Source organism: Pezoporus wallicus, unplaced genomic scaffold (genome assembly GCF_028554395.1).
Source record: "Pezoporus wallicus isolate ANWC-B61680 ecotype Strahan unplaced genomic scaffold, APGP_CSIRO_Pwel_v1 contig_8047, whole genome shotgun sequence".
Lineage (NCBI taxonomy): Eukaryota > Metazoa > Chordata > Aves > Psittaciformes > Psittacidae > Pezoporus > Pezoporus wallicus.
This window is the reverse complement of record NW_026639548.1, coordinates 38,123-59,837: the sequence shown is the minus strand read 5'-3', so window position 1 is coordinate 59,837 and position 21,715 is coordinate 38,123. Positions and strand designations below refer to the sequence as shown.

Here is a 21,715-nt window from a genome sequence, read left to right as displayed (position 1 = left end):
AAAGGCTAGCAAAGAGTAAGAGGGTTCAGTTCAAAGGACAATTTGAAAATGTGCAGGTTTTCTCTGTCGTCACTAATGTTCTTATTGCTTCAAATGTCAGTTTAGATGTATTCACCTTTCCACTATCAGCACAGGATGCAGATACAAGACTGAATAACTAGCAGTGCTTCAGTTACAACCTAAATGTGTCTTGCTACTCTGGATAGCCATGGAAATGATGAATGCAGTCTTAATTTTTCCTATGAGCTGTGTGGTCTGTTTGGTTTCATCTCTGTGTAACAATTAGGTAAACATCTCTTTAACCTAAGAGAACTTTTCTCTGTTATTAAAAATGTGGGGAAGTGGCTCCCAGCTGCCTTCAGCTTTCAGTCCTGGGTATCCGGGTTAGCATGTGGTTTTTATTTTACAGAACTGTGCAAAAACTCTTTCTGGCTCTTGAAGGCTTTGACATTGTGCAGGTTAAATGCTGCTAGAAGGCCAGTATATTTCCTTGGCCAGTCCCAAGTTTCCAGCCTTGTACCAACAGGAGAACCCCATGTGCAGGGTTGTAAATGCTGCTCCATTTCCCAGTCCCAGCACCAGCTCAGCCAGTGGCATGACTGCTGCCATGTGAACTCCTCTGATTTTTAGCACAGAAGTCCCCAGAATTTTTTTCTGGTGCTTTTTGTAATAGGATCTCAGAAACATTTGCAAGTCCAGTAGGCACACAGCTCCTCTTTGACAGAAGATAATCTTATCAGGGAGTAAGCTGAGAGGAAGGTGAAGTGACAGGCAGTGCTGCCCGCTGTGAATCTAACACCCAGAGTCAATTCTTGTTTTCCATGGGCTGTTCTTGTAGGCTAGTACTTCAGTGTTGGGGTGAGGTTTTTACATCATCATGACTCCATATATAGTCAGCAGTATTTGTGTGCTCTCTGAGGAGGATTTGGGGAATATAAGGAGGAGCATCCTCTCTTTATGGCATATGCCAGGAGCGTAACATGAGAGGGCTAGAGCTAGACAGTGTGACGGTCCCACCTCCTCTGCCTGTCTGCATCCGTTCTGCTTTCAGAAAATGAGGAAGATGGCACAGCCACACCTCCCAGCCATGTTGAGAATAAACACAGTAAAATCTGCTGGATACTTCAAAATGCCACATAATGATTAGAGAGTTATTTTCCCAAGTTTACATTGAGCTCAGTCGAGAGTAAAAAGTAAGAATCTAAAATCCCTGTTCCAGACCCCCCTGGCTGAGCATTAGGCGCAGTGCTGCCATGGCAGTAGACTAATGAGGGATTTGTACTTAATCTTCAGAGAGAAAGTGAATCTGGGTTTCAATAATTAAAAAAATACATACATTTAACACACCATCTTCTGGCTTGCTCTGTCTGGCCCTACTTCAAGCAGATACAGCCTGGAACAGTTCCAGAGGTTAGCAGGAGTTTGACAAACAGCATCTTCAGGCTATTTTCCATTTAATGAGAATGCTTAATACAGTGTTGGGTTTTTTTTGTTTCAAAAAAGAGAAGAAACCCCAATCTGTTCCTGTCCTGCTGACTGCAGCATCACCACTGCCCCTTGCCAGTCCGTGCTGCCAGGCCTCCACAGACACTTCAGCTATGTCCTTTATAGGACGTCTGCCCTTTTAGGCAAATGCTGCACAGGCCATTCCCTGTTCGTGCTGCAGCTCCCAGGCAGACAGAATTAGCCTTGGAAACAGCTGTATGGCAGGCAGAGGGGGAAGCAGGGGCTGGATTTCATGCTGTAACTATCTTCTAAAATACTAGCACTTATTTCCAGAGAACTGGAATGAACCAAAGTTATGACATTAATTCTGACCTGCAGTGAAATGAAATCATATAAAAAGAAATATTCCAAAACTTAAAGATCATGGCTCATTCCTCCTGTCTGCAAGCTCTTGGGTCTGGTTGCTTATTGTGCCAGAAAGGAAGATTCTTTCTGTCATTCACAGTTTTTCTCTTTCCTTTTGAATTATTTTTTCTGAGCAGTGAAGGCTTCAGGGCTCATTCTACTCTCCTTCAGCAGCTTGACAATCACTGTAATTCCAGCATCAGCTGGAAACATATGAAGGGTGTAACGGACTCAAGGGTTTGGCCACTTGCTGCCTTGTACCATCTCAATGGGCTGTGTTCATGCTTGCTTATCATCTGAAAATTTCAGACAGCAAAAACTGCTCTAGGTTAGAACTTAGAGCAAGTGCATCTGCTTTACAAATGATTAGGGAGCTCCTTCAAGAGATCCTTTGGAGCAAAAATATGGTTTTTCTCCAAGGGAAGTCCAAATGAAGTTGGTTACTCAGGTGCAGAGCCCCAGCTGAAATGCAGGCCCTGAAGCAATGGCCCTGCAGCAGCGTGGTGGTGTGGGCAGGGAGTGAGAAGGTGAAAACTGTAAAAGGCAAAGAGGGAAAGAGAAACAGTGCACAGGGCATGGTGCTGTTGGTGGGCACTGGGTCTGCAGGCTTTGCAGGTGTGTTTCTGGTTTCAGGCAGCACCTGTTGGCATGGAGCCTCCCTATATTCCAAGTGTAGTTTGTTTATTTACTAACATACAGGAACTTTGTTCTTCTGAATAAGGCAGGTAACTACAGCACTGCACAGGTAAGCTCTCTTAGCAAAAAGCAACACGCAGGGAGATTCATTAGCAAAGCAAATTACTGGCTTCTTCTAGTAAGACTTTTTTTAGTAGATTGAGCACTTGGCTAGAATAGCTGAGGTTTGGATCCATCTTCAAGACAGTAGAACTGGCTGCAGCTGCACCATATCCCTTTCACCCACTACTGGAAGAGATTGGCATATGAGATCAAGCTGATGTAATTTAGCTGATCTTAAAATATTCAATAGCCAGAGACTGCTGAAGTAATCACTCCTCCAATACTCCTGATTACAGAAAATCCCTGCAGGGATTGTCCCCTTTTGCTGCCTCTTGACAAATTGCAGAGGAGGCAACACTCAACTCTATTAATAGGTCTCTTGAACAGGATTAATTGGGTTTTAAATGGGTGGGTTTCTTCCAAAATTTCTCACTTGCTTAGTTCCCCTTGCAAGTACAGCCATCCACCTTTGTCTTACCATCTGAAACTCTCATTTCATGCACTTGTGTGATTTTCCTCATGAGGTTTTCAGCAGGAGCCTGTTTCATTCTTCAGGTTTATTTGCTACTTGCCTGTGCAGCCACATCACTAGATTGCTTTTCTGTATTACATGTGCAAATAACCGTTGAGCGCTACTGATCCCTTACTGGCCTTCTGCTTTGCAAGTGATACACTTACTGTAGAGGATTCTTGAGCCAGTTCTGCAGATGGACCAGTCTTGCAGCCTGTTTGGATGGTTTTGTTTGGTTTATTTTTAATACTATCCTAAGGTGAAATATTTTTTCATGGTTTGTCAAACAAGATTATGGATTAGACTGTAAAACTATGTGACTCATCTCACCCTTCTTTTTTCTCATCAAGAATGATCCTAGAGGAAAGTGCAAATGAAAATGCCAGGTCTGTCATAAATAATGTAAAAATTACAGCCAGGAGGAGAGGTCTCCCAGACCCTCTTTCTATGCAGACATGGAAGAGAAATCAATTTTGGAGGGCTGGGTCTATGGCTTGTGCAAAGTTTTATCATCCTTTTGACTTTATTGCCTTTAAATGCTTTCAGCATCCATATATCTAGTCCAAATATCTCATTTTTACCTTTTATTTTGGAGGAATGTAAATTATCATTCTTCACTCACACAACTATATTTGGACTTATAGTTCCTATTCTTAGTTGATTCTATCAATGTATTTAATCTCTGTAATACTTTCTTTCCAGAAGCAGTGCTATATCCAGAGTGCAGTTAAACTAGTAATTCTTTGCTCAGTGTTCTTTCAGGAAGCCACTTTTTAAAGAAATAATGTCTTAAAAAAGAGAAACAATAGTGTGCCAGCAGTAAAAAATTAAATACTTGGCAGTTTTTCAGCACACAATATATAATGCTGTTGATAAGCAGTCAGGTCTGTTGCAGTTGATAGTGTGGAAGAAGAGAATTGTGTTGCCAGTTAAAAACATCGGATTTCAAGGGCATGCTCAAATACTAGCCTAGTGATAGGGATGAAGAAAGAATGTATCATACATGGGATTCCAAGTACCACAAACGTTAAATTTAATGTCTGTTCCTGTTACAATATGTAGTGGAAAACTAATGAGAACAAACATTTCTTCTGTCATTTTTTTTGTTAAGGAGGAGAATCTTACTGGGGAAAACCTTTCAAAGATGAATTTAAGCCCAACTTGTCCCACACGGGGCGTGGTGTTCTTAGTATGGCAAATTCAGGACCCAACACGAACAAATCACAGTTGTAAGTAGTCACTTGCTTGTTGTGTTTTATTGTTTCCCTCTAGACATTGTGTCTTACTCTGTTAAGAAAACAAATGACATTTTACAAGCTACTCTTTAAAGTTCAGTCAAGTGAAATATTTTGTCGAGTGCTGCATATTGAAGTCACAGTAGCTGGAGCTGCTGGTACCCAATGTAAGAGCAAAGAGAAGCACAGCAGGAAGACCTGCATCATTAATTTGTCTTTTCTGATGTTATCATTTGAAGGTTTTGTTCATTTTTGTCAGTGTCCCCCCAGTGTTGTCCCTGTAAGATCATTGCACCTCTTCACTCTGTTTAAATTTAGCCCCATACTGAGCTTCCTGAAAGCTTAATGAAATGAAACATATACTCTATGGAAATGTTGCTTCTTTTTACTCACATGATTTTAAACAAATGGGGAACGTTCTGCACTGCTGAACTGTGTAGAACCCAGACATGGCAGTGTGCAGAATCTGGGATTAAGAATGAAGTGTTTTTCAATGTACAAAAGCAGAATGAGGACTATAGTGAGGGGGAAATGAATGAAGCAGGAAGAACAACAAATGAAATTTCAAGATACTGAAGCAGTCATAGCCTTCTTTAAGCATAACATTAATACAGGTGTTTGCCTGAAGTCTTTTGAAAATGTTCTGTGTCACTTTGAGCCAAATATTTATTGGTTGCTCTCTAAGTACTGCAATACAAAAGAAATTATACTTTTGTTGTGAGCCCCAGGAAAGACAGTGTATGTGCGCGTACAGTACCGTGTGTTGGGACTAGGGAGGAAGGAAGGGAGGGGGTTCTTGGTGTTGGTCTTTATGATGCTAAGAATTATTATGGCTTGTAAACTATGCAGTAGTGTGGTTAGCTTTAATTAACTGCAAGTGCTTGTCTCAGGGCCTTTAATAGGCTTACTCACATACTTAAGGCTAAGCAAATGTTGGGCAGCATGCAGGATTGAGTTGCTGTGGAGCTTATTTTGGATTTGAATGTTATTGCCAGAACTCAGGTGCTAAATTAGGGGAGAGTGGAGGCTTCTTTTTTTTTCAAAGGGGGATTCTAGAAACAGAAGTTAAAGAGACAGTTCATGAGCGATGTGCCATACTGAGTCACATCATCTGCTCCTGTAAATGTAATCATATGTTTCCCTAAAATTTGCAAAGAAATATGAAATTCCTTTATATGTGAAGTCCTTGAGAGGCTCCAGCTGCCCATATTTATAAAGCTTCCTAGGCCATGTTTAGACACTTCTGGCAACTGGTGTGCACTTAGGAACTGGGTGAATAGCTTTCACAGTAGGTGATGGGCAACTGCAGTGCAGAGTGAGCCAGGTCCCCTGTGTAGGGTGGTGCTCAAATAAGGTTCAGGAATTCTCCTCCAGGATCATCCTGAGTTATGTTAATTCCATTGTCCTTAATTTTATTTGACTGTAGTGAGGGATGAGAAGCATTCTCTCTATTTGCTACCACTCAGATGTTTTTTATTACAACACTACATAACGGATCACTTAATAATCTTTAAGTACTGCCTATCTGGGGATAAAGTGGTGCAAAGAACCCATGCAAAAGGCTCAGTTGTAATGTTTGCCCTGCGTAGGAGTTGGCATTCTGCATAGCATCTCAAAGCTTTCCTAGGGCAAGGTATGTCTAAATAGATTTTCTGGCAGATTGCAGCCCCTCCTATTTGCAATCCTATAACTTCCTGAGGCAGTTGCTTATATGGAAAAGTGCTTTTGGAATGCTTATATATTTTTAGCTGTCTCTAATGTAGTGAAACAGATGGAGACAGGGAGGAGAGCCAGCACTGCATGTCCAGCCAAGATGGGCCATCATAGTCTGCAGACCACAGTGTGGAAACCTCTGTCTCATATGCTTGTAGTCCATGTCTTCCAAAGAAGCATTAAGCTTTAGAGAAAAGTTTTAGAGTCAAAGTTGCTTTGGATTGGGTATTTTAGTTCCCACATTTTAAGTGTAAAAATACAAACCCCAAAATTAAAAGTCCAATGAATTAAAAATGATTAAAAATCCAAGTTTCACAGGTTTTCATTATTTTTGACTCTTGGAAATATTCTTCTGCTGTGTTTGTGTCCAAAGCACACACAAATTTGCAGTGATCAAAGAAGTGGATCACCGACGGGCCAATGTAATGGAAGAGAAATGCAAAAAGTAAATATCCTGAAAGATAAAAGTTTACACTGGCAGGGACTCTTGTGTTATACAACTGTATTCACTGGATAGAAGCTTCCAATCACGCACAAGAAATGTACTTCTCAAGCAGGATGCACGTCTCCTTGTCCTGCATGAGCTTCCCAGGACCTGTCTGGCCAAGAAGGCAAATGCTCAGCTTAATTTTGGAGCTTGTGCAAGTCACCATGCCTGGAGTACTGTTTAGAGATGTTAGTAAGGTGTAAAAATGAGAAGTCAAAACTCCAGAATCCAAGACAATACCCACAAAACAGAGAAGTCAAAGGATGTTTGGCCAGCGGGCCTCCTGTCAAGGAGTCAGAAGGGGAGAGGGGCTTGTCTTGTCTCAGAGAGCTTTTGCATATGGAAAAGAACATTTTCATGTTTTTAAGCATTACTGGCTGTTGTTGAGTGTCAATGTGATAATATGCTAACAGTTATGTCTTTCATTCCTTCCAGCTTCATCACATTCCGCTCTTGTGTGTATCTGGACAAGAAACATACAGTTTTTGGAAGGTAAGTGAAGGGTATTATGAGCAGCAGTATAGCAGACACGCGCTCATGTATGTCTGAAACCTTAAGAAAAGAATCTAGTGACCCTTGCAACTGAACTGAAGCATACTCATATCTCACAATCCAGTTCTGCTGGTCATGAGTAGATGGCCAACATTGCATCAGTGCCAGTCATTAGACTGCCTTTTTTCCTCCTTCTATCACTGTAAGTTGCCTTACTTCCCTTCTGTGGGTGGCCCTCAAGGGAGTCACGAACAAAGTAATCATCATCCTGTAACCAACCGTGTTAATATCTGTGCATGCTAATTCCTGGGACATAAGAGATTACCTCTTCAACACTGCTTTCATCCTCTTATGAGCTATAAACCAGGAAATTAGTCATGACCGGGCTGCTGTTCATCATGCCATAGAACATAGAGCTTCCACATAGGTTAAGTCTTTTGGCCCTTTTTATTTTATTCTGTTCTTCTGGGGTTTTTTATTCCTGACAGTTATCATCAGTATAAAATCTGCATGTTTGTGTGCATGTGTGTGTATATGCATACAGCTTTATGTGTGTAGATATATAAAGATACTACCAATGCCAAGACAGCAAGGGAACTTCATTCTTTGTAAAAAGAAGTCTCTTCTAAAAGTCTTTTCCAGTCAAGCCCTCACATGATAAAGATCAAGGTATTTATTACAGAGGAGATCACAAAAGCTTTATGTTACAGTTTGTTCTTTGCTTCCTCTGCTGCTGGTACATGGTATTTACCAAGTCATGCATAGCTGTTCTAACAAATGCCTCCGTGCAAATGGCAGGAAGGAGAATTGTACTAGCCTGTTTCATTGGTAGTTCCCAGGGATTTTACAATCTTTTTAAAGTGAAGATTTCATAATTCTTTTCATAGTTTTACCTGTTTGAAAGGCAGCAGTTGAAAATAAATACATGTGCTGTTTACTTTGATTGGATGCCATACAATTGCATTGTACAGTGAAAGTGATATATTTAATCCATCTTCTCTGTCTTAGAGTTCTTGAGGCAGAAACTGGCTTAGTTTTAAACAATTACTTTAGTGCTGTTAGTTCCAATACTTATTCTGCAATAATTGTACCCTATGAAATACAGTTCTTTTTTTTTTCTTAGGTCTGTCCTAGAAAAATTTAGAGTTCCCTATCATTTGATGAAAGCAGATAAATAAAGCAAATTCTAATACCGAAGGCTGAGAGCAAGTACATTCTTGGAGGGGTTACATACTTCACTTAAGCTACAAATTGAGTCCTCCTTGCAAAAATCCTATTAAATTCCATATGGTAATGCTGTTAACCTGAGCTTGCCACCTCATCAAATAGTATTTGGGTTAGGACAGCTCAGCTGAAAATGTGACTGTTCTTCATTCCTGGATGCAGCCTGGCTTCAGTGAGCAGGCATCCTGGTTAGTCCTTCAGTATCTTTGCATTCCCTAATGTGCTCCAGTTTTATCATAATTCACCAGGAAAGAATAAGAGGAGCTCAGCTTCCTGTGGTGCAGGGGGTGGGCTCCCAAAAGCCATGCATAACATCTCAAGTACCTTACGAGCTCAAATGATGTTTCACAATGTGCATTGCCCTTTAGAGAGGTATTACTTCAGTCCAAGTAAATGTGGTTACGTGTATATAGCAGAGATTTATGCAGTTTTAGCAAAGACTGTCTTAATCTTTTTAATTAAAGGACAGTTAATTTAATTGTCCTTGCTACTACAGGAATCTGAACTTAGTTGCTGGAGTAAAGAAGTGGTGCTGCTTTCTCAGCACTGCAAATATTCGTCGCTGAAATACAAAGGAAAATCTTCATAAAAATGTTGATGTAGAATCATATTTGGCTTCCTGCATGAACACTGAGTGACATCTTTGTATGAACACAGCCAAGGTGAATTTTACTCTGGATTCTCTTGCATGTAAATTCAAAGAATGTAAAAAATGAAGATGCGGGGCTAGATGCATTCCAGTCACTATATTAATCTAAAAATTGAATATTTGAATAAGTGAATTTACCTACAAATTTAATATAAAAGGCTGCTGTGTGCAGCTCTTAAGATCTGTATCCTGTCATCGGAATCCTTCAGCTCTTTTTACCTGTGTTTGTTTTTAAAAGCCGTAAAAGCTAAAAGATTACAGATATTGTATCTGTAGTGGAACTCCATCTCTAGTTTGCTATTTTAGATCCTGGGTGTTTCCAGGATTTGGTGACTGTATCTGATCTTAGACTGTATAACACAATAATATCTGGGAAGCATATCTAGGAATAATATCTAGGCTTAAGAATACAATGAACCCATGAAATCTTAGTTCTTTATTTCCATGAATGTTAAATTGGATTGTCTCAATTGAATGCTTACTGGCCTGTTGTGAGTTTCATATATAGATTTGAGGATTACTTATTTCACTTAATATAAAAACCTAAATACTCCGGTCTCAACTGTACCCTCAGCTATTTCTGTGGAGTTCTGGTTCATGTTAGTGAGTGTCGCATCCATATCTTTGAGAGCAGATTTTGACCTGTTTGTAATTTGTGTAGAACTTTTCAGCAGGCTTTCCGTGCTTTAGAGAACAAAAAAGAGTGAAAGAGCAGCCATTCCCCACCCCTTTCTTTTTTTTTGTCCTGTGTGGGATGGCACATTGAAAAGTTCCTTCTCTGGAGCTGCATCTTATTCATGTCCCCACTGGTTTGCAACACAATTTTTGCATAGCAGCAGCTATTAATGTTGGATGTTTGGCTGTTAAGCATGTTTGGAAAACACACCAGCTGCAGGCAGTGGGACTATGAAAAGTGGCACGTGTCTGGCTTGATGAACTGGAATTTTCAAGTCTCGGGAGAAGAGACTGGAGGACAGGGAAGGCATCTTGTCATGATGGTGCTGCCCACCATGGCAGTAATGAGGACAGATGCTACTGAAAATAAAAGAGGTAATTTGGCATATATGGGGAGCAAAACCAAAGGCAATGAGAGAAGAACGCGTTCCCTTGGAGGTGTGTTGCAGGCAGCACAGACTTCCTGCTCCAGCAGAGCTGCCTAGATTAAATTAGTATTTACCATTTCTCCTAATTACCATTTCTCCTAACTTAGAGAATGCTGTAATTAATGTGAAAACTAACTGGTGGCTTTTCTTGGCTTCTAGCTTGCTGGTAGAAGGTTTAATTTAGAAACTCAAATGATGTAAACCTACCAACATACATTTGCTCTGCACAGAGTGGATGAGAAGCATTTGCAGGGGACTGCTGCTGTCGTGGGCTGTGTGCGTGGGCTCTCCTTCTTTACCCATGTTATAACTGGGAGTTCAACTGTTGTGTGAGCTGCATGGGGATGTTACAGCCCAAACACCAGTATCAGCTCACATTCCAGTCTGGTGTGCTGTATGAGATTTAGATGCAAGCACATCTCATCCATGTTGTAATTATATTTTCTGTTACTCCAATGTTCTCATCCACAGCTCCTTGGATGAGAGACCTAGTACATTTGCCCTTTGTAAGCAGAAATAGAAACATAATCTCTGCCCCAGAGCATGTGTAAGTGCAAAATAGACTGCATATAGATGGAGGAAAGTTGCAACAGTGACCCCTTTCAGCCTGCTTTCCACTGACAGTTTGCACTTCAGAAGAACCACAGAAAAAGAAAGCCCCAGGAAAAATAAATTAACGGCTTTGTGGATGTTTTGGGAGAGCCTGTTCCAGAGCTAAAGGGACACATGAAAAAGTGTATGTTTAAAATAATAGTGGAAGGTAATTGAGCTATGCTGATCAACAGGAAGAGAGAAATGCTGTCTCAATTTTGGGTGAGATTTAGGACAAGCAGAGCATGGTGGGCTTGAAAGTGAGGGCAGATTGCAAGTATGTGATGTGATAAAAAGAAAGGCAATAGAGGAAGTGGAGAGAAAAGTAGCAAAGCTGGAAATTATCTGTGCAGCAGTTCTGTTTATTAGAGAATCACTTGTGTTTGTCAAGAACTGAGAAAAGGATGTGGCATCTGATACAGGAGATGAGTATATGGAGGACAGTTTTCTCCTTTGTACATGGCTGCATGTATCTGCTGACGCAGATAACTTTTAAGCATCTCTTGAGGTTTCTGCCGCTCATTCTTCAATTCTCTTGTTCCTGGAAATAATGAGCAAGGTAGTTTGGGAAACCACGGACCTGGTCACATTGGAGGCACTTGTTCAGTAGCTGATATCAAGCTCAGTTTTGTCTTTTCTTCCCTCCTGCCCTTGCCAGATGCTTCTGTGGAAGAGTTTTCTTTCATTGGATAATTATCACTCTGTATTAAGTATTCCTTAACATGTTTATTGCTTTCTACAGTGCAATGAGAGTAACTCTTGTCCTCTAAAGTAATCAGCTATATAAAACAAGTATCAGACATTATTCAGATACCCAGGTACAGTTAAATAATGCACAGTATCTGTTTCCACTTGTATCATTCACTGTATGATTTGAATCCATGAACCCCAGTGGCTTCTAAGCGGGGAAATTCATGTTCCTGTTGCTCTTCTGCAACTCATCTGAAGAACGGAGAAATTGTGTGACAGCAGAAAGGCAGATTCTGTTGTTGAATCAGTGCGGGGAGCCTGACCTAATTTTGCACTGCAGAGTCTTCTCCCCAGACACCAGAGAAGAGTGAAGAGCAAGGTGGGAAAATAAACCAGGGCTCCCTGTGGAAGCCTTGGCTGTGGTGTCCTGTAGCACAGGAGGACCGGGTGGTTGGAGGTGCACCAGGGCTGCCATTGTTTCCAGAGCAGTTGTGTGATCTCTGAAGAGGAACCTGTGCCAACACAGAGAAGTCCTTACTGTTCATCCGTTCATCTGTTGAGTCTAGCTTCAAAATGCTTTTCTCCAAGTTGTTTTAATTTTTCAGTGCCCATCATTGCTGTGTCTCCGCTGCTAGATTAAGCCCTTATGAGAGATTGAGATGTTTTGGCTGCATCCTTGTTGCAAGTTCAGATTGCTCGATCCTTTTCAGATGAGGTGTGTACATTTTGTCCTGAGTGTACATGTTTGGACATGCCTATATTGTTCCCTCTGTGTGTGTATATAAATGTATGCACTCCTTTTTATAAAAATAACCTTGAGGGCAGAATGTGTTTACAAAACAACAATGTTTCTTTCTGGCTTCTGTTTCTAGTTTAAAGCCTTTTTCAAAAATAAAAAATCCAGACATTGTTCTTGTATCATCTTCTGACCAGGAAACGCTATCATCTTGGACCACTGCCATCCCCAGCATTGCATAAGGCTTAATTCCTATAATTCTTCTAAACAAAACTATCAGAAATAGGAAGTCCATTTGTGAATGTCTGCAAGACTGCAAGGGAGCTGCAGTTTTCTTTGGGAGCAGCAGTAACTAATGTACAGCCAGACTTATATTGGCATATTGCAGATAGGTAGCGCTTTCTCCAGATATTTCACTTACACTTCATGCGAAGACATTGGCAGTGGTTATGAAGCAGGGTTACTGTTTGCATAAAGGAGTCTTAACAGGAAGTAAGATTTTAAATAACGTCTCTAAATTTGAAACGCAAAGGTTTCCAGTGCTAACTTTGCTCAGTTTTTAAGAGCAGAATTGCACAAGTAAGGGCACATTTTTGTTTCATTACCCTGCTAACAGAAAAAGCCTAAATGTTACCTTGTCGTCCATGCTTAAATGTAATGCAACATTTGTCAAGCTCCTCTAAAAATACAACCAACTGTCTCAGGGATGCTGAGCTAAATATATAGTTGAGATCATCATTTCTCTGTTCAGCATCTATTGGAAGCACACAACAAACCCTCGGTTTCACTTGTTCTAATGTAAATGGTGTCTTTAAGGTATCATCTTTGTTGGCGATCATCTGAACATCTGTTTAAACCTCACTTAGTCAATTTAGGATAAAGCATGTGTGGCACCTTATGAAAGGAACAGAGCCAAGAAACAGTGGGAAAAAGGTTAAGCTTGTTTCTGCCCTTCTCTCTTCTCTTTCCCACTGCACTCCCAACTTAGCACAAGTGATGTTGTGTGGGAAAGGCTAACGCCGTGTGAACTGTTGCTGTCTGGGTAATGCATTTAGCACATGTGAAGCATGTAAAGGAATATATATTAGCCTAAATTTCTGGAGTTTGCATTTTGTTTCAATGAAAATGATGTACAGAGTTCTTTATGCTGAGACTCCTATTTATTCATAGGACATATTTTATCTCTTTTTTGCTCAAAGTTAGTGAATATTACAGTAATATTAAGTAGTGGCACTCTCTTTAGAAGGTTTTTTAGATGCTTTAATGTACTGACCTGATGGTCTTTTCTTCATATAACTTGTCTGGGCTTTTTTCTTGGCCAGATGTCCATTACCTTTTCTTCTTATAGCCAGAATGTGTTGTAGGACAGGCAAAGAATCCCCAAAACTACTCCAGCGTGTTGGTTTCCTCATTGTGAGGAGCAATTGCTGTAACAGATGCCAGTGCATGGGCTTAGACACATTGTATCTCATCAAACTGATTTTAGTGCTGCAATATAACATCATGAGGTTGGACAATAACAACATGTAATGTTTCAAGAGCTTGCAGATACCTTGTATCTCTACTTAGATAAATCAGAGGACAGCTTGCAAAATCCTTTACAGCTTGAGACCTTAAGTTGGGATATTCCTGGTCTTTTTTCATCTAGCCATGAGTGCTGTGCTCAGCGTGTAGTTCAGCTTTTACTGGACAGGTGATGTTTGCAATCAGATCTTGTCCTTTTGGGGGTTTATTTTTACTGATGAAACATCAGCTTCAGCTGGGCCTGATCCTTGACAAAGCTTCCAAGTGCTCCCAAGACAGAAGTGAATACTAAGTTATTTCCAGTTCCTCTGGCCAGAGCTCTCTGAGCTGGTGGTTTGCATTTAAATTAATTTTTGGGTTTTATTGGTATTGCAGCAGAGTCTGAAACCATAAACCTGTATTGAGAACTCACTCTGCTGACAATGTAATTTGCATAGAGATACTCTCTGCAAAATGTTATAGAATGCAGGGGTATAAAAGAAAGTAATTTTCCATTTGAGAGACAAGAAGCTAAGAAGAAAAGAGAATGACACACTCTGCAGGCCTGACACCTCTGTCTTCTTCCCCCTTAGCCCTTTATAATCATGTCAAAATAGACTATTTAGGTCATTTACTGATAACCTGTGAATACCATGTCTGTCACAGCCTTTTAAAATGTACAAGTTGCAAAGTATTCCCAATAAGGTTTAATTAGCATAATGACTGAAGGTTTTGAGGATCACCAAAATGCATTAGGGTCTAGCTATGTGCTCCTTAAAATGGTGTCTCCTGCCCTTGATGCTAACTCCTGGTCCCAAACTCCTCTGGCTCCAGGAGCAGGTTTTGAGAATTATGGCTGCTTCTCGTTGTCCTACAGCCGTTAATATGGGCTGTATTTTTGGTTTCTGGCCATGTGGCTTGGCTCTATTAAAACAGATGTTGTCCAGCTACAGACTGCTTTTCTAAGGGGCCTGGATTGCTCGGCATCAACGGCCTGTCTTTGTCTTTATTTACTGCTCTTCTAAGTATAGCTGTTTTCAAATTTAATTGTGGATGATGATGTAGATAAAAGTGTTAAATACCCTGGGACCAGGATCTGATCCCAGCAGGACCCCTCTGGAAACATACTGACTCAGTGGTTCCTATCCAGAATTAGATTTTGACACCTGTCAGCACATTTGTTTGTTTAATGTGTGCTGGGTTAACTTCTTATCAGTCAACGTATCTGCCGCCTTCCAGCAGTCTGTTCCATGGACACTGTTATCCCTGTTAACCACAAAGATAGAAGGTTGTTTGACAGACTGTTTTCCACAGAACCTTGTTGATTGCCATTTCTTATTTCCTTTCTTTCTTAATCATGTCCTGTCTCTGCTATTCCATTATTTTGCTGGGATAGATGACAGGCTTATAATAATCTGGGTCACTGCATTTATCCTCTCCAAATATCCTTTTCTGGAACTTCCCCATTGTTCCACACTTTTTAAAAAATGAACATTAAACAGGCCAGAAACTCTTCAGCTTTTCTTAAACATTTCCAAGCAAGTATTTCATATGTTGACTTGAGGCCAAGGATCTAGTGTCCTCCTAAACAAAAACTGCACTGAGAAAAGTCCCGATGTTATCCTGTGGCTGTGACTTGATGTGCTGTTGCCTTCCCAGAGCCCTCATGAACTCATGGTCATGGTGTGCTTTAGAGCAGTCCTGTGCTTTCTCTGGTAGTGGTGTTCTTACAGCCAGCTCTGTCACTGCTCCCCAGTAGTGGCAGTTACAGTTCCCTTTCCTGCTAGTGACATTCTTCAGTCTGATACACAATTCAAAAACAAAAGAAACCTAAAAAGTAAAACTCAGAAGTTAATGAAAACATTTGCTTTCTTGAGCGAGTCTGTTGGTTTGTTTTTCAAAGCTCATGGGAGTAACAGATCTATGGATGTAGCATTAGCAAATGAACCCATTTTGAAACGGGTATATGTCTTGCAAAGATGGCCACGTGTGGTCACTTGTCCTCTATGTGGCTGCCAGGTTTTTGGACTAATCTGCTCGGGTAGTGGATGTATTAGATGTATTTTGAGTGTGTTGTGACAGCTGGAAACTATGTTCTTCCCCTTTCAGGGTGGTTGGTGGCTTTGAGACTCTGACTGCTATGGAGAACGTGGAAAGTGACCCCAAAACAGACCGTCCCAAGGTACATGTGAAGCGCCAGGGGCTGTGCAGGAGGGAGCAAACATATATGGCCTTGTGTGGCAGTGCAGTTCACCCCACTGGTCCTTCCCTGAAAATCAGACTTGGGGGAGATGGTGTAACTTAATCAGCAGACTGAATTGCTCTTCTTCTCTTCTGCTCCCAGGAGGAAATACGAATTCAGACAACAACCGTTTTTGTTGATCCATATGAAGAAGCAGATGCCCAGGTGAGGATAGTCAGTTAGTTTGTTTTCTGGAAAGGACAAAGCTCTTCTTTAGAGAACTTTGTAACTAAATGCCTTTTCTTTGAACATGTGCAGCCCCCTAGCCCCTATGATTGCAAGCTAAGATTAATCAGCTGCCATTCAGCATTGTCTTGTGTGCCAGATTATTGCCACTCTTTCAGTGGAGAGGAAGTGGCACAGCTCTCAGTCCATCATGCTTCCAGTGGTTTCCTTTCCAAATGTCCCCACTAGCTATTGGTAGCTGCAGGTGAGAAGAGAGGAGTCTTGTTATAATGGCTGCAGACAGCCTTTTTGTAGTAGCCCTTGAAGTCTGTCTCCAAAGCCTGCCTTGTAATCATAGTGGTGCTGATTGCTGGTTTAGAGTGCTTTAAAGCTTCAAAGAACTGTAGGCATTTTCTCCTTATGCTGGACTAGCTTATTCAACAGATTGAACTCTTTGTTTCCCACAGGTTGCTGCTGAAAGAGAGAAGGTGCAGCTAGAAGAAGCAGCAGCCAAAGCAAAAGCTGAAGTGGTCCCACCAAAGAAAGAGGTCCAGACTCCTAAAACTTACCGGCAGGGGATTGGAAAATACATTAACATGGCTGCAGCGTGAGTGCCCTGCCCATCTAATCTTTGTTGAGTGTTTTAATTGCCTTTCCTGCTGGACACTGACCTTGTCCAGTGCCATTGCTTAGATACTTGGTTTGTACCAGCAGGCTTTGCAAAGACACTTTCATGCAGTCCTAGCATTCAAGAGTTCCCTGCTGACCCTCTTCAAGATTACAAGTTAATTTTAGCACTTGAATATGACCAGGTTGGTCTTTAACAGCATTTGTTGACTTCAGAACTGTAGATATATTTCCACAATTCAGAAGTCCTTGAGGAACTGTAGTGTGTCACTTCCTACACCATCTTTTACTCTCTTCCTCTTCTGCAGTTATTCATGAAGGCCACGGTCCCACAGATGTTTCTCTTTTAGCAGCTCCTTCCCTGCACAAAGTAGTTGCCTTAAACCTATATCAGCCTGCTGATCTGGTTCCCTGTTCAGCTGCACAAACAGTTGTACCAGCACAACTGAAGTGGTCGGAAAGGGGAGCAGGTTCCCAGGCTTGCTGTGGGAGCACAGGACATCTGGCAGGTAGCTCCAGGGTACCTGGCTGGTTGTACAGGCTTGTCCTAAAGCATCCTCTCCCAGACACCCTTTGTACACCCTTTGGGATTGGCAGCATCACTTGCTTTCCTAAGGAAAATGCAGAATCTGCCTGAGCAGCACCTTAGCATGAGTTTTGGAACAGTTAAAATGAATGCCTTCCACTTGTTTTTAGCAGACTTCTCTAAAAGCATTTGGAACATGCTGTTGTCTATCTGCTGCATGAAGGTGTGCATGTATGCATGCACAGACCTGGACAACTATTTAATCAGCTTATGTGTGCTTCTGTGATCTACAGGCATTTGCATGACTGTGAGAACAAAAATATGTTAGCCCATGTGGGGTCAGTAAAATGTTTCAGTTACAAAATCCTGCTTTTTCCTTCAAATGTTCAGCTTAAAACTGCTGCTATTCTGCACTGTATTTACAGAGCAGAGTTTGCAGCCATGTGGAAAGGACCAAGTTCTATAGAAAGGAGTTTTCATTCCTAGTCCTTCACTCATTGCAGCCTGTCTTGAGAGCCTGGTCCATAGCAGCCCTTTGGCAGGTTCAGGGTTTTTGGTTCTCCCTGTTGGCCACTGATACCTGACAATAAAACCACAGTATGTGAGCTGGCTCCATAGTGTTTCCATGGGTTTGCAGACTCTGCTTGAGACAGGCTGGGGATAGCAGCAGCAACTGCAAGAAGCTGTGCTCAAGAAACAGGAAAGGGTCTGAAAAGCTTGTCCAGCTGCTTTACACCTAATTCCCCATAAATCCTTCTGCTGCCATAAATGCAGGTGAGAAGGTGGGGTGAGAACTTGTGGCTCACATTTTCGTTGTGGCTGTGCTAAAAAAGTACAGCTGTTAAATCTTCAGCTCTGGCCTGGAGAACTTGGGTTTTGAACACGTTCCTGGAGGTGTTCTAAGCCTGACCCAAACCATCCCCATGGGTCTTTCACTCCTCTCTGATTGATAAGGGGTGAGCTGGCTCCAGTATAGCTGATGCTGGGAGAGCAAAGGCATCCAGCTGCCCCAGTCCCACTGAACACTAAATAGTCCTTGAAAGTTGTTTTCATTTTGGCTCCAGGAAGCGCAGCATGGAAGATGACGGCCCCTCAACCAGCACAGCTGTGAAGAAAGAGAAGAAGAGCACAGGCTTCGGGGACTTCAGCTCCTGGTAGCAGCGTGGGGAGCCTAGCACTGGAGCAGCACAGCAGAAAAAGAAAAGGCGGCTTCCCACATGTCCCCAAAGAGCCCGAAAGACAGTCTGTCCTGGGGAGGGAAGGCACCAGGCTGCACTTCCACTGGGGAAGAAAACTGTTGCTTTGTTAAGGCTGGTTAATGTGGCTTTGTTTTCTAGGGAGCGGCATTCCCCCCACTGCATCTTCCTCGAAGGCCTTTTTGTTGTTGTTTTGCTAAGCGGGGAGCAGGCAGCCCAGCTCTGCAGGGGATTAGCTGGAGCCTTTCTCTGCCTGGCTGGCAGCAGACCAGGCAGAGCCCAGCCTCACAGGACACTACTTCAGTGAACAGCAACGTTGGTGAAAGAACTCCTTTTACAGGTAATCATTTCCAGACGAGCCAAGTGTGCCAAAGGAAGGGATGAATTAATGTGCTGGGGAAGTGCCTGTGCTGCTATAATGCTCTGCAGAGGGGAGGAGAGGGCTCCAGCCTTTCCTGCCCTTCCCTTCCAGCTGCCTTTTGCCAGTTTTGCCTCTTGCTCTTGGCAGGGCTGCCAGGATCCTGGCTGGGCTGACTGCTGTCAGTCTGCATAGGGCCTCGCTCACTCCAAAATGAGCTCTGTCTGTACCCGTTGAAGATTCTGACAGCCTGGGAAGCAGCGAATCTAGGTGGGGAGCCTGGGGTAGCTGCACCACTTGTTTCACCCAGTAGCTGGCCTTCCCTGAGCCGCTGTGCTGCCAGAGGGGCCAGGATGCGCAGTTCAGACCTGCACTTGGGTCCCAGAAACTACAGCCTGGAGAAACTGAGCAGGAATAGAAACATTTTCTTTACTCTTTTATGTTTTTTTCAACCATCCCTGGAGCCTACTCCTTTCAGGGGAGCACACACCATAGTCTGCCCTGACATCAGTCTTCCCAGCATTAGGGAAAACCATATAAAACAGCTGGCAGGCAGATATTTCCATTGCATACCCACAAATTATTAGGAAGCTTAATAAAGGCCTTATGGGGTAGAGATATATCAGCCTGTGAGTTTTAATCCAAAAACTTACGTGTGTAACTATCACTTAGATGTGGCAGGCTAGACCCTGAACATTACTTTTCAGTTCATCTTAGGTGTTTTCAGCTGACAGAAATACCCTCCCTACCTCTCTGTGTGGCTGAGGAGATAGTTTTGTAATCACCTTTGTAACAAGACATTTCTATCGGTGGATTCCTGTTTTAGGAGAAGACTCCATTTATATGAAATTGCTGTAAAAACTTTTGGTAAGATGTTTTGCATTAAATGCTTTTATTTTCTTTTGAGTGCTTGCCTTTGACTGTTCAGCTGTCATTTCCAAGATCATGGCATTGCAGAGCTGGTTGTCGTACAAGGAAGTGATTCATTCCTACTTTTTAAGATGCTCATGAGGAGCTCTGGGATCTTTGCGGATATGATTACATCTTTGTTAAATCATAGGAAGTTCAAACTAATTTGAAAGAATAATAGGGGGAGTTGTTTTGTAAGATTTTTGCAGCGTGTAAGTTTGAAATAACATGTGTTTGATTCCTGGAACAGGGATATGGTGGTACTTTCCTCAAGCTTGAGTTTCTTGTGTCTTATTGAAACCTCTTGCTTATCCTGGGCTGGCCTTTTCCTCGTAAATTGTTATTGATCCTTTCTACCTAGCTTGTACTTCAGCACATTTTTGAGTCATTAAGTTCACAGTACTGCTAGAGCTGGAATAGGCAGTTTAATGACATCCCTAAGAGTAAAATGCTTTTTTGTACTAGATTAAAATGGAGATTATTATGAAAGAATGGAGCTTTTAATTACAAGGAAGGCAACAGAGGTGTGGCAAGGACTCCTGTTTCAGCAAGAGTCCTTGTTACAGATTGATACAAGGGACGGTTTCCTTTCACAGCAGCAGGCTGCAGAGATAACTACCCACTTTCCCTTTCTACTCCAGCTTTTTAGCAGCACTCGCTGCAGTCCATGAAGGACCACTGCGAGCACAGTGCAGAAGGGACTGCTGCCTTTCCAGGCACTGCCTTTGCACTGCCTGCTTCATTATGATTTCCCACTAGAACATTGCACACAAAAGAAAGAACAGTTTCCTGGTTTCTAGGAAGGGCTGAGCATAACCCTTTAGCCCTTTTACTTTTGTTCTAAGCAGGGATGAAGCTTGTCAGCCTCGGTTCACTGCACAGCCTGAATCCACTTCTCTGCCTGGCCTGCTGGTGCTCCTGCTGTTGTTGGTCTTTCCAGGCTGGGAGACACTGGCTGTGGCCTGTCCCCAGGGTGCTGCAATGGGGTGAGGAGGTTGAGTGGTTTGGCCAAGGCTGTGTGGTGAGTCAGCACCCGGGCTGGGGTTGTTTGAGCCTTGCAGGACAGCAAGTATCATGGCTCTGCTCAGGCAGGCAGGCACCACAGCAAACTTCAGTTCTGCATTCCCACCTCTGTGCCCCCTCCTGCACCTGCAGTTTTGCAAACTTGGATAATTTTTTGTAACTTCAGCTTTTCTTCCGGTGGTTGGAATCCGCAGACGGTGTGACACAGGCTCTTCTGTGACAGATGGGGGAAGATGTTGAGCTGTATTGATGGGGGCACAGGGTGGGTCCACAGAGAGCAGGGCAGTGTGGTGATCCCTCATTTATACAAAACCTGGCTCTTTGCAGGGTGACTTGCAGAGCTTGCACTACCAGAGCCAGGAAAGGGGAGGAAGGGAGCTTTGCTGAAACCTTTTCTGCCCTTTTTATTGCTTGGTTCTCCAGCAAGGACAGCGTGCTAAGGGAGTACCCAAGCCCGCTGCTGCAGTGGGCAGAGGGACAGGCAGGAATTGTGCAGCCTTCCTACAGAAACTCGCTCCTGGGAACTGCTGTGCTATTTGTAAGCACATTTTTACATTCTTTGGCTTTGACACATTTCCAGTAAATGTGCTTAGAGCGAAAAAGTAGGATTTTAACCAGAGACTGAAGTAGCTTTTGTCTGACCTCGTCTAGAATAACACCAGCACTCTTTGCATTGCTTCATACCTGAGTCACTTTGCTGAAAGGCAGAGGCACTGGGTAACCACTGAATTCATTGTTTCCTGAGATCTGGCACTGGAGCAGCAAACACCACAAGCACAGAACACCCTTGAGAAGGCCGTGACGTGCAGTGGGGCTGGCAGCCGTGACTGCTCCTTTCCGCAGAGCCACAGAAGGACATGGGGCTGCAGGAGACACAGCTTTTCACCTCTGCTTCTCCTGGCATGAAGTCAGCCTGGCCCCCTGAGGACCATAGCATTGTCTGTGTGGGAAACAGCACTGATTGAATAGATGTCAAGCTGAATAGCTGCAACTCTGCTTCCATGTAAAAAGCCCAAAACATTGTTCAGTTCAATTTTGCCTGCTCTCCACTGGTTTGAATTGCTACAGCCTTGGAGGCAAGAGCTCATACAAGGCTCGTACAAGATACTTTGCTTCAGCATCACATGGTACATGATAGTGGTACCC

General features: G+C 42.6%; 1 protein-coding gene across 2 annotated transcripts in view; it reads left to right on the top strand.

Annotated features, from left to right (window-relative positions):
- Positions 1 to 18,764, top strand: part of PPIL2 (peptidylprolyl isomerase like 2) — a 69,982-nt gene extending 51,218 nt beyond the window's left edge. For both annotated transcript variants that reach the window (XM_057414851.1, XM_057414852.1), the window contains 6 exons: positions 4,212 to 4,329; positions 6,971 to 7,027; positions 15,633 to 15,705; positions 15,868 to 15,930; positions 16,398 to 16,537; positions 18,148 to 18,764. In XM_057414851.1, coding sequence (XP_057270834.1) covers positions 4,212 to 4,329; positions 6,971 to 7,027; positions 15,633 to 15,705; positions 15,868 to 15,930; positions 16,398 to 16,537; positions 18,148 to 18,241 — 545 coding nt within the window. In that variant the 3' untranslated portion in view covers positions 18,242 to 18,764. The remainder of the gene's footprint in view (positions 1 to 4,211; positions 4,330 to 6,970; positions 7,028 to 15,632; positions 15,706 to 15,867; positions 15,931 to 16,397; positions 16,538 to 18,147) is intronic.
- Positions 18,765 to 21,715: the final 2,951 nt, after the last annotated feature.